This window comes from Syngnathus typhle, linkage group LG6 (assembly GCF_033458585.1).
Source record: "Syngnathus typhle isolate RoL2023-S1 ecotype Sweden linkage group LG6, RoL_Styp_1.0, whole genome shotgun sequence".
In the NCBI taxonomy this organism is placed as follows: domain Eukaryota; kingdom Metazoa; phylum Chordata; class Actinopteri; order Syngnathiformes; family Syngnathidae; genus Syngnathus; species Syngnathus typhle.
The window spans coordinates 13,623,251-13,634,952 of NC_083743.1; the positions used below are offsets into that span (position 1 = coordinate 13,623,251).

The 11,702-nt window shown below is 38.0% G+C and overlaps 2 protein-coding genes across 2 annotated transcripts; one reads left to right on the plus strand and one right to left on the minus strand.

Annotated features, from left to right (window-relative positions):
* Window positions 1-2,837: 2,837 nt before the first annotated feature.
* trappc6bl (trafficking protein particle complex subunit 6B, like) lies at window positions 2,838-5,696 on the minus strand. The gene is made up of 7 exons (XM_061281621.1): window positions 5,439-5,696; window positions 5,040-5,137; window positions 4,855-4,922; window positions 4,669-4,786; window positions 4,505-4,588; window positions 4,318-4,411; window positions 2,838-4,029 (listed from the first exon to the last, which is right to left on the minus strand). Exons 1-7 carry the CDS (start codon window positions 5,440-5,442, stop codon window positions 3,998-4,000), a joined length of 498 nt encoding a protein of 165 aa, XP_061137605.1. The 5' UTR covers window positions 5,443-5,696; the 3' UTR covers window positions 2,838-3,997.
* Window positions 5,697-5,794: 98 nt separating this feature from the next.
* On the plus strand, window positions 5,795-8,097 carry bloc1s3 (biogenesis of lysosomal organelles complex-1, subunit 3). Its single transcript, XM_061281751.1, has 5 exons — window positions 5,795-5,855; window positions 6,006-6,124; window positions 6,199-6,385; window positions 6,555-6,655; window positions 7,361-8,097. Exons 2-5 carry the CDS (start codon window positions 6,011-6,013, stop codon window positions 7,559-7,561), a joined length of 603 nt encoding a protein of 200 aa, XP_061137735.1. The 5' UTR covers window positions 5,795-5,855; window positions 6,006-6,010; the 3' UTR covers window positions 7,562-8,097.
* The last annotated feature ends 3,605 nt before the right edge of the window (window positions 8,098-11,702 follow it).

Here is an 11,702-nt window from a genome sequence, read left to right on the forward strand (position 1 = left end):
CTGAGTCTGATGCAAGTGAGTTGTAACCAGCCGAGTGTCCCAAATTTAGCTGGATTTGGCTCCACCTCACTCGCGAGTCGTAATTAACGAGGGCAAGTGTTATGTAAAATTGATAGCCGAATAAATATATTCAAATAAAATTGAATGAATTGGATAGTTTGACGCTGCTCTGTTTTCGTTGACACTATCGGATGCATCATTTTAATATTTTGTAGTTTATGATCAGTCAAAAACTACTGTATCATACTGAGGGGATGTTTGAATTTAGGTAATGCAATACAAAACATTGATAAAAAATGTTACAACTTAACTGTGACTATGTCAATCAAAGATGAGCACAAGTCAAACGCATTTTGAATCTTGTTAACTATACCAACAGTATTTGAGGTAACATTGGCCAAAAATGTCATAGGTTTTCAATGAGGTTATGAAACCTAGTAGATTCAGTGTTACCCAGACAATACCTAAATAGGAAGTTAAAGATACAACAAAGCTGACCTTAGAAGTAATTGTGTTGTTTACGGTACATGTACAGTGTCATTAACAACTGGAAGATGCCCAGGGGTATCCGTTTATGGTCTGAGTGCATTTTGATAAAGCTCCTGTTGTTCACCAGTGATTATATTTAAATCTATGTGACAGCTCTGTTCACATGCGGAAAGTTTGCCAAAAATGAATAGAAGAAACGAACATTCCCCAAGGCCTGCTGGAGCCTGTGTGACAGCAGCATGCTGCCATGGAGATCTCATGCGGAGATAAGAAGTCTTTTGTTTGCGAGTTTAATCTTACAGAGCTTGGTCTCCCACCCATTTCCTTTCTCTCAACTCGCCACCAAGACAGTCCAACCCCCCACCCCTTCGTCTTCCCTTTCTTTATTCCACTCCTTCAGTGATGTCCCCCTCACATTGTAGTCTCAGTAGTTTATAGGGCTATTGGGAGCTATTGGCTTCATTAGCACAACACTGCTTACATTATAATGTATTACTGGACTATATACACATGGGCGATTCTCTTTTCATAATTTTAGTTTCATTCTTCATGCATTACATATAGTAGACACATTGGTCCAATCCACACACATGCACAACTGGGACAAGAAGGGGGGTGTCTTGCACAAGACACTAAAACAATGCTTGGCTCTACTTTGTAAGCAGCGATCGGAAAATAAGCTTGGGATATAACAGTACTTTTTTGTTTTTTTAAGAATATCTTCTCGGCAAACATTAGCTATATAGTTAAAATGCCCCCCAAAAAATGCACCAACAGCAGCTTGTTGATAACTGCCAGCTATAAATTACTTTCATCCACACTCATTCAAGAGCAATTATCATGTCACTTTTAACATGAGGGGTGTCTGAGAATGATTAGTGGCTGTAAAGGGGTTAAAGGCATGTGTGTGTCGTGTGAGTGTGTGTGTTGTATTGTATCTTATAGACATTCTCCCACACTCTTGCCCTGTGGGGCATAGGAAAAGGCTGGCAGATGGCCGTATTCAGGTCCACCACGGGTCAACATATGGCCCATAGAGACAAAGTTTGTGCTTGTGTGTGAGAGTGGGAGACTCATTCTCACTATGCATGAGCAAAAGAGGTTGAATGACAAGGCTAAGGCGGAAAGAAGTCATCTCAAAAGTAAGGGTAAAAAAAATGTAGCCATGGGCCGTGAGTGGCATCCCATGAGAACGTTCACACACACAAAAAGATAGCAACAAAACACAATAACACAATCCTGGGACTCTAACTCTTCCTTTTATCAAGTTTTCAGAAAATGTTGATCAACCAAGATGTTTTGGATTGAGTACGTAAACTTTGGAGTGAGTATGTAAACTCTTGCATGATAGATTATAAATGTGTACGCATGTTTAGTGAATTTGCACAATTAAACAAAACATTTGTTTTATGTTGATGCTAATGAAAATTTTGCATGGCACAAGGTACACGTGTCAGCAGTTAATTTGTGTATTATTTTTTTATTCTTCCTACAGGACATCTATTACATTTTGTCCCCAATTTCCATATAAAGTGTGTGGGGGAAAATGGAAAGGGTGTTTCAACTTCAGGAGATTCTGACCATGAGGCAATGAAGGTAAATATTAAGGGGCAGATTCAGTTGACTTCCTATTTTCAGATTACCCTCTCTTATTTGGCCTTGTTTTTTTTCAGGCCTAGCTCCCTCCCTACCCCCAACTCCTACTATCTCTTGTGAACTCCCCTTTTTTACATTTCATTTCCTTCATTTCCTGTAGTGGTTTCTAAATCTTTCCAACTCAAGTCTCCTTCTCTCTACAACTCCTGGCCCTTCCTCCGTCTCGTTGGCTCTCTCTCTAATCCTGCCTCCAGACAGTTAGTTATTTTTGATTTGTTTCAATCAACGTAGTTTATTTTGAAAGTGCGAATTGCTGTTGTTCCATTCGTATGACACGGGATGATTTTAATTTAGATCAGAGAATAAATACTCTTGTTTCATGGGCTTTAACCCTGTTTTTGCACAATTACAAGCAGAATGTAAAGAGGGAATTAAAAACTTAAGTGAGAATCCCAACAATTCAACCGTTTTCCCTGGCAACATTTAATATTACCAGTAAATTGTATTAGGCAGTTTAACATTTTGAATAAAATGATGAGTATAATTATTCTGTTGGCTCACAGAAGACTGGATTGACTTTGAATATTCAGGAATCACATAATTAGTTGTAGTAATAATAACAGATTTATGACTCAAAAACAACGTACTAACATTGGTACATAAAGGAATGAGCTTGAAATGAACTCAGAAAATTGTGATCTTTGGACTTGTAAATGGATCATGTAATCAAGAAGTTGTTCTCAACACACAAGTTATATGAAATGACTTTTTATAGCTCTTAAAAGGGACGCCAAGAACACATTACAGACTTTTCCTGGTTACAAGATGAACAACAATATAACTACGAGAACAAATCACTAGTTTGTCATTGTTCAAATGTTTGAAAACTGACTGAATGAATGTACAGAAATTAAGGTTGAGGTTTGTGAGGGCGAGATAGATCTGAACAGCATCTAGTTGTACATTGCAGTTGCAAGGCTTACATCAGAATAACAGCGCTGCACTTCCCTCTAGTGGTGGCAATGTCAATATCCACAATGAGATTCATTGCATTACGGTACTCAAACGTTTTATTTTTTATTCCGACAAAAACAGACAAAACGATGCACTCAAATGATACAAATTGCATCGACTACTTGTAGCTTTTTATACAGACCATTTGCTGCCCTCAGAGGAGCACATAATTATGTGACTTTTCTTTCATTTGACACATATCTCCAATGCTAAGCCACATTATTAGACAGTCTGTGATTAAAAGACCATCCAGCATCATTAAGTACTTTAAAAAGGACTTCTTCAATTTCGGCGAGCTGCTGGGATTTTACCATTTTGCTTTTAAACCCGAATTTGAACCAACTGGCTGTCTCATAAGTCAAATATGAATCAAGCATAACATTCAACCCCCAAACCACAGTTTCTGAACACAGTTTTAGTAGGTACAGAAATGGAATTTACTGAAAGCCTTTTTAAAATTTACTTGTAAACATGATTACGTGGCACAAGCATATCAACCAGACTGAACTCCGTCAGTCAGCTTAGTTCCACCTATTTTCCTACGATAGAAGAAGAATTATTTTGACGAGATTCATGTCTTCGTAATGCTATACTTTTATTCAGACAATGAAAATTTTAGTCTGTGTATAGAAGACAAAAATGTTTGTAGACAGATGAGAAAGTCACCAAGGAGAAACTCTACACCTGTATCTGATTTGTACAAGTTAAAATGTAGAAACTCCATTTAGTCCTACAACTATGGGCATCAGAACATGCTGTGGGCACCTTGGGAACTATTTGATTCTTTCTGGTGTATATAAATCGGATAAGACAATGGCAGCCACTTTACTTTTTGGTAACATCAGATCTTGACGTGAAGGTCAAGGATGGTTGAACTCAGTAGTAAGGTAGGACTTTGTCATAATTTTTGGATGACCACTTGAAACTTACCTGCAAAGATAACAGCACAGTTAATCATTTGTTTTCATTTACTTTTCACTTCATTTACTTAAATCACCTTCATTCCTCACATGAACAGTAACAGTTTGGCTTCCAAGAGCTTTTGAAGGCAAATAAACGGAATACTTTTCTATCATCAATTTACCAGCCCAGATCTCAACCCAAATACTTCTGGACATAAATATAAATATTTATGCAACTTCAGAGGAATATTTTTTTTAGAGGTTGCAACTTTGCATTGAATTCAAAATGATATACAATAAGTCTGTTGGTACTTACATGATGGCATAACAGAGACCTCAGCTGTAACGACACTTTCAAGACCTAAATTCGACAGAGCTCCTCTCACCACACCACATGAAAAGGCGAGATACTGAGGGTGGGTAGCGGAACACACATTAAAATTAGACATGTCAATCATTTATGAAGGAGGGGGAAAAAAATCATACAAAATGTGTGCCCTGACCTTAGGTGCTTGATCCAGGTACTGTTTACCATTAGAGAGCTGAGTCAGCATATTAAATTTGTTATCCTGCAATACATAGGTGCCCTAAAAATATCATATAAAGAAACATAAGATGTGACACCTCAGAAGCGAATATGAATAAAACAGTTTGGTTTAATTATCACCTGATGGTTTGTTCTGAGATTGTCCACCTGCCTCCTGAAAACCTTTGTCCAGAAGTCTTTACAAATGAATTTCATTACATCCAACTCATCTTTGAAGCAGGGGGAATCCCTCGTCAATCTAGAAGTACAAAAAAGTACAACATAAATATAAAGATAAGATACTGCAATAAAATAGTAATGACCTACCTCTCAATGAGTCCTTGTCCCACTCTGTAGCCCATCCCCTCCAAAATAGAAACACGGGAGGCTCTGTCCTATATGGAACACATAATACTGACAGTGTCATATGCATGGCTAAAAGTGATTTTAATCATGAAAAAGAAGAAGAAAGTCATGCGAATTCTTGACTACAATAACCAATGTATACAAACCTTGTTGTCAGTCTCTCCTTTAATGGATTGCAGATCCCTGTATACGTGTGCCACAATCTCCATATGGAGAAACTCAAAGAGAGCGTCGTCTGCCATCCCTGACAACCACAAAATGAGAAACAGAACGAAAGTCATGAGAAACCTTGACAAACGTGTAAGTTGTTGTTATTGAGATTCGGAACTAAAATCATTAATGGAACCGATGACAACAAGCAGCGAGCCTAGCTTGAGCTAGCTTAGTTATTAGCTGTCACCAAGCATCCCCTTTTCATTGTGCGTTTAGGTTAGTTTACTTTAAATATAACACAGATTAAATTGGGGCACATTTTAATTCATTTAAATGTTATCTTAAATTCAACCGAGACAGATGACACGGGTAAAATAAATTGTTAAACCTACCCATCAGATGAATGGCAACTACGAAAGTAAACAGAGACACTTCCGGGGTTTGCTCGTAATTAAATTCACAAGCAGTCCGCGGGTACAACTACTCAACTGACTATGGCACAACCTACATTAAAGGGGTGATACATTACAGCGATTCTACTAAACTAAAGAAACATATTCCTAAACTTCTATTTGTGTCCAATTTTGTTTGTGTTTTTTAAGCAGAAAGCACGTAGGGGTGAATATCCACGCCAACTCTGCGGTGTACGCCAACAAATTAAGCGTCCACTTTTACTGTCAGCTGACAGCCTCCTGCCGAATTGGAGCGCCGTTTACCACGTGACATACATACTGCATTTTGATTGGACTTTAGTAACAAACTATTTCCTGTCTGCTCACGTGATTTGAATTCGGTGTTGACAATCTTGGGTTTGTTTTACCTTCTTTTATATTGCATCATTTGGTATTTAATTTCAATGAGACAATATGTGACCATATGACTCACTTTTGATATTTTATCTGAATTAAAATGCGATATGCTCTGACCCAAGTGCTGCTTTTTTGCTCTTATGTGTACAGTGGTCATGTCCAGCAGATACCCGATAGTGGTGCAGGGTGAGGCATCCGAAACAGACTCAGATGATGAAGTTTACATTACCTCCCTGCCAACTCCCCAGACGGCCATTGTAGGAGCCAAGGTAGTTTTGTTGTCTGCGGAGATCAAAGCTACATAAACCTCCACCTCTTTCAGAAATCGTGTTGCTCTCCCCAGGTTCAAGGGGAAGCTTCTGAAACAGAGAGCGAGGATGAAGTGGAGACGTCGACCCGAGGTTCTGCATTGAGTCACGAAAGTGCTAAGATACTCAAAAGAGATCTACCTCCGCTTATTGTCGTAAGAGATCACCCAAATATACAATCTGTTGTGGAAGACAGACCAAGTCCTACACATAAGCCTGTTGGTGAGTAATGCCAAATATAAATACCTGCACTGTACTAAATGAAATTGTCATTGTCTTGACATTAACCAAAATAATGACTGGACTGTTTTATTCTGGGTGGACTAACCATTTTGACCAAATGCATAGTATGTAATTGGTGCTTCACTAATTTATTCTGTTGAATTTCTAGGTGATACATTATTGCAGCAGAAATTGCAGGAGTCAAACAGCCGGCTCTATTCCAATGTGGGGCAAATGCTACGACACGTTTATGGCAATGCTAGCAAGGAGGTACTGCACACTAATTCAAATGAAAACCAAGTGTCCATAACGTATATGACCGGTAGCATGCGGTAATGGCATCCAGCACAAGAGCTTGATCATAGTCTACCTTTTAAAATATAATAATGTTCTGTTCTGATTGACATTGTCTGACAGGTTTCCGTTTACAATATACTAGGTCAGTATATTATTGTGGCGGTTGTTGCAGTGGTCTAAAACTACACTGCATCATACTAAAAGATGTTTTTAATGTTTCCTTGTCTGTTCCTTTTAATGTAGCTAAACAAGGTAACAAACATCACCATCTAGATGTGTTATGCTATTTTACACCACTATCAACCACAATACTAAGATTCAACTAATTCCCCACTGACAAGCACAAATTCACAACTGTGCACTATTTTTTTGCAAAGGAAGAATTTGATTATAATATAGTAAATGTCATTAGATGCATGTGCGAGGGTCATAATAGTCTACTTGGTGTATTATGTATGACTTAAAGACAAGACCATTTTTAGCCAGCACAGAGGTATTTGAATTGATAATGTAAAGGGAAGTTAAAACTGATCGAGGCACTTATGATATTAGGCTAATGATACTGTATGCTCTCAATTCAATAATTTTAGACTGTTCATTAATTTACCTTGTGCATAAGTTTTAATGTATGAAAAAGTATTGAAACTCTTTCATTGTGACTAAATGTTGTTTTCAAAGGTGCGCAGTACAACGGCACAGCTTAACGCATCACAGAGCGCTATCATCAACGCTTCTCATAGCATCCGGCTGATTTTGGATGACTTGAAGGCCGTGTCTGAGAAGATCGACATCATCACCAGTTGTCAGATATTACCTGATATCAAGTTGAATGATTCAGAGGAAAATAACACTCCTTTATCCCAAAGAAAAGAAGTATAGATATTATGCATATTAGCAAGTGAAAATATTTTGCAACAGCTAATATTTATTACTCTCGTTTGATACGAATTGATTATTGGAATGTTTATTTAATGTTCTTTTGTTCCATCTCTTTTAAATAACAAATCAGACTTGAACTGCAGATTTTTCTCAATGTACATTTTTAAATGTTTTATTCTATGTGTCATTCTATATTATTTTACAATGTAAATTTACAATTCAAACCAATTTATAAGCCGTGTAAAGAGAGGCTCCTAGTGATGTAGCGACCGTTCTTACCACACGATGGCGGTAACAGTACATAGATTCCAACTACAGTGCTTTAGGTTGCAGTACTCTTGCCGTTTGCTTTATACACCATTCGAGCTATATAAATTTGTTATTCTTACAGATAATTGCTGTATTTGTAGATTATCAGCAAAAGGTGTGTCTCAATAACATCTTTTGCAGCCTTTTCTTGATATTGATAACTAGAGTTGCACAGTTGCATTGCATTGTTGAACAAGTCCTCATGATAAAACGAGACTCCACATGTGGCTTTTTGCTTCTGTGTCATATTTATCCTATTTATATCAAGTTATAATCTTGCAAAGTAGCTCTGATACCCACGTGTCCACACTGTCTCGTGTCACCAAGAGTGAAGAGGCATTGGTTTCTCTGTGGTGACATGTTTGTTTAGGTATTGTAATCATCACTTTGTCCATTTGTGTGTGATGGATGGGATTTGACTCTGTCTTTCAGAAAGTGATTCACTCCTTGATGAAGCTGTGGAAAAGTCCCTGGTGATTAGTTCACTGTATGGACACATATATTATCCAGTTTTCTGCCAAGGCACTTTGCTCCTTCTCATTGATTGTGTTTGAAGCAGGGTTGCAGTCAGAATCACAGGAGACAAAAATACTATGTGATACGTGACCCTTCGCTACGATATGTAAATGAGCGTTAATTGATTTAAAAGTCATTCATTCTATCAGATTCTGCGTCGTCAACATCTTTATATATTTGCATTTCGCAGACATGATTACACATCTCTCATCCTAAAGACCTCATTAATGCATTGATCAGTTTCTACGTAATACAGATCGCATTAGTATAATGAGACCTCAGGGACACTGAGGATTCTGGGATCTTAATTGGAGAGATCAGCGTTTCAGCTAAAGAAGCATTTCTCATATCCCATGGTATCTATTATCTCTCTTTTAATGAGAATCTACTACCAGCACGTGTTTGATAATCATCCCCTGCAGTGCTGAATGTGTGCAAGGATTCAATTTTCACATGTGGAATTTGGGGGATGGGCACGCGCCAATATAAATGAACTGGATACATCTGGCCATGCAGTAGCTTTTATGCAAAATTGGCATGGTGGTGAACGACATCATGTGTATTGGAGATAGCAGCTCTCATTGTAAAATTCCCACCATGTTGGCCAGGAACATATACAATGATGTTTCTTCCCCTTCTGGTCTTTATCAGCAGCCTTATGAATGTCATTTTGGTATGAAATCGGACAAAATTGTAAGAAAACAACAGAAAACATACAAAAGTCTGTGAATCACTGAAGATTTTCTTTTAAGGCTAAGTTGATGTCCGAGGGGGTCTGCACTTAATGCTCAATAGTCTAAAAGGACATTAATTATATTTCAGTTTACATAAAACATATTTCCTTATTTCAGTGACAGTAGCTTGGGGCTCAAAGCTAAAATTGAGGTTCATGCTTGAGCTGGCCTGCGAATGAAAGGCTAAAAAGGAACTCTTCAAAATGAAAGAAAGCACTGAGCAGAAAACATAGCATAATGTTAGTGGCGTACAAAGGAACGATACATGAAAGTGTGTCGCTCCCCTGAATTAACAGAGCAATTTTGTCAGACGTGTGCTTCGAAAGACTGATGCGTGTCGTTTGCTTGTGAGAATAGACGTGTTTCTGTGTGTGAGTGCGCGTGAGCTCATGTGTGTGTCTGGGAAAAGGGCATTCACCCACATTAGCCAGGTCATTGGCTGTCTCATGGAGTGCCTGAGGATACACTCTTAGTTTATCTGGCTGGCTGAGCATGGGTGCACACAACAGCACAGGTCTTCCAGAGCAATGGTAATCGGGTGGGGGGACGGGGACTGACGCTCTGTGACTAATACTCTTAGTGCATTCATGAAAGCACTGAATTAAGAAGCATCGAAGAGGTAATACCTAGAAAGGTAACATATTCTCTGCACTTGTTACGTAAGGTCAAATGCAATACAGAGGAAGCTCTAAGGTCAAACAATGTGTGTTCTAGAATGCTGGTGAAACTCTAATTTGTCAGACTAGAGCTCTTTTGTTTCGCGAGCCGCATTGTAGTCATAGCTTCTTTTGGAGGGCCATTATGACTGTCAACCCAAATAAATGTATGAGCACCTCATATTATATACAGTAAAAGATGCAAAACAAACTGGGGGTGTAAATCGCGGGTTTTGTCACGATACGATATCATATCGATACAAAGAACAACGATACGATACTTGCCGATATCTTAAAGCCTGCTGTGATTCATTCACGATACATCACGATATAGTCCTCTACGATCGATATAGAACAATATCCTGATTTATAACAATTCATACGCAAAATCAACAAGGTATTGCAAACTTTTTATTTAGGAAATTACAAAGTGCTTCCAAACGAATGACTTGAAGCCCAAAGGCGAGCGAATTTCCTCGTCTTCTTGGACACTAGCCATAGCACCAGCCCAGGAGCCGCGTAGTTGTCGGCTCCCCTTTCACGTGCCTGCTCTGCTCACAACACAACACGCCGCGCACTGCTCCCGGAAAGAGGAACCAAGCAACAATGAACTGGATTTCAAAATAAAGTCGCGTCTAATGTCCGAGGTAAAAAACGGGCGATATAGATCGATGTTTACGTTTAGCATCGATGCCAACATTATATCGATTAATCGATGTGTATCGATGAATCGTTACACCCCTAGTAAAAACTGATCCTTTTAAATATTTTATCAAAAGTGAAGACAATCTGCAATTCTAGTAATGACACACGAATTTGATGCACAATTTGTCTTCGCGGGCCACATAAAATGATGTGGTGGGCCGCATCTGGCCCCCGGGCTTTGAGTTTGACACCAGTGGACTAGAGGAATCTTTTTCCTCGAAGGAACCAATGACAATTTAATTCAACGTCATACACACTTTATTGACTGTAAAGTTTTAAATAAGGATTGGATAGTCATTATAGTGTAATGACTGTTAAAACAATACAAATGTTGATATCCTCAGTTTTATTTGTTACTGTATATTATATATATATTTTTTTTAATCCACAGTTGACTAATGTCAAATTGCGGTGTCTTTGAATCGGTAAGAAACAGATGAGAAGATCTGGTGGAAACAACAACAAAATGAGATTGTGACATCTTCTTACAGAGTAATGAAGTAGAAAAAAATGTGCATGTGTAATTTTGTCTTATAATTATTATAATGGAGAAAGTGTCTTGTCTGTTTATAATGGAGAAAGTGTCTTGTCTGTTTGACTTTGTCTTCTTGTGTTTCTTTCAGTTCCTTCTGTCCTTTCTGTTCTGCTATGGATGGCCACTTGCCAAGTAGACATCATTCATGAGCACCCCTTCTATGAATGCTGCCTAGAGTCAAGCGGCTAGGCAAATATGTGAAGTGAGTATCTGTATCTTTGTCTCTTTATCTTTGTCAGATGTGTCGTTTAGTATAGTACTGAAAGATTTTTCTTTTGGCTTTTATTAGTAAAAACACTTATCGAAGTCAACTTGGCATCAAATCAAAGAAATGATCACGCTACTATGCATGAAGAGCATAAACAGTAAGCATAAAATTCATTATGATGTGAAAAAATATCTATAGATGACAAATGATAGATGATGTTTGCTTTTTTACACAATGTAACTTATTAATGGCGGAGGAAAATCATGGCCACAACTTTACCCAGTTCGCACCACTGTAAACATGTTTAAAAAAAAAAAAACTCTGAATCATACTTATGCTGACTTTCTGTGTGAAAGTTTTTTTTAAATAGGTTTGTGAATCGTAATTTTCTTTTAAAAAGTCAACAACTTTTGTATTTTCCTTTTGTCTGAATTCATCAAAACCAAATATTGCCTATATGCATATTGGTATTTAATTT

Coding starts and splice junctions, on each gene's coding strand:
- bloc1s3 (XM_061281751.1), top strand. CDS start 6,011: ATGTCCAGCAGATACCCGATAGTGGTGCAGGGTGAGGCATCCGAAACA. Junction 6,386..6,554: donor TCCTACACATAAGCCTGTTG/GTGAGTAATGCC, acceptor TTGAATTTCTAG/GTGATACATTATTGCAGCAG. Junction 6,656..7,360: donor ATGGCAATGCTAGCAAGGAG/GTACTGCACACT, acceptor TTGTTTTCAAAG/GTGCGCAGTACAACGGCACA.
- trappc6bl (XM_061281621.1), bottom strand. Junction 4,589..4,668: donor ATCTCAGAACAAACCATCAG/GTGATAATTAAA, acceptor TGATATTTTTAG/GGCACCTATGTATTGCAGGA. Junction 4,412..4,504: donor ACCTGGATCAAGCACCTAAG/GTCAGGGCACAC, acceptor ACCCACCCTCAG/TATCTCGCCTTTTCATGTGG.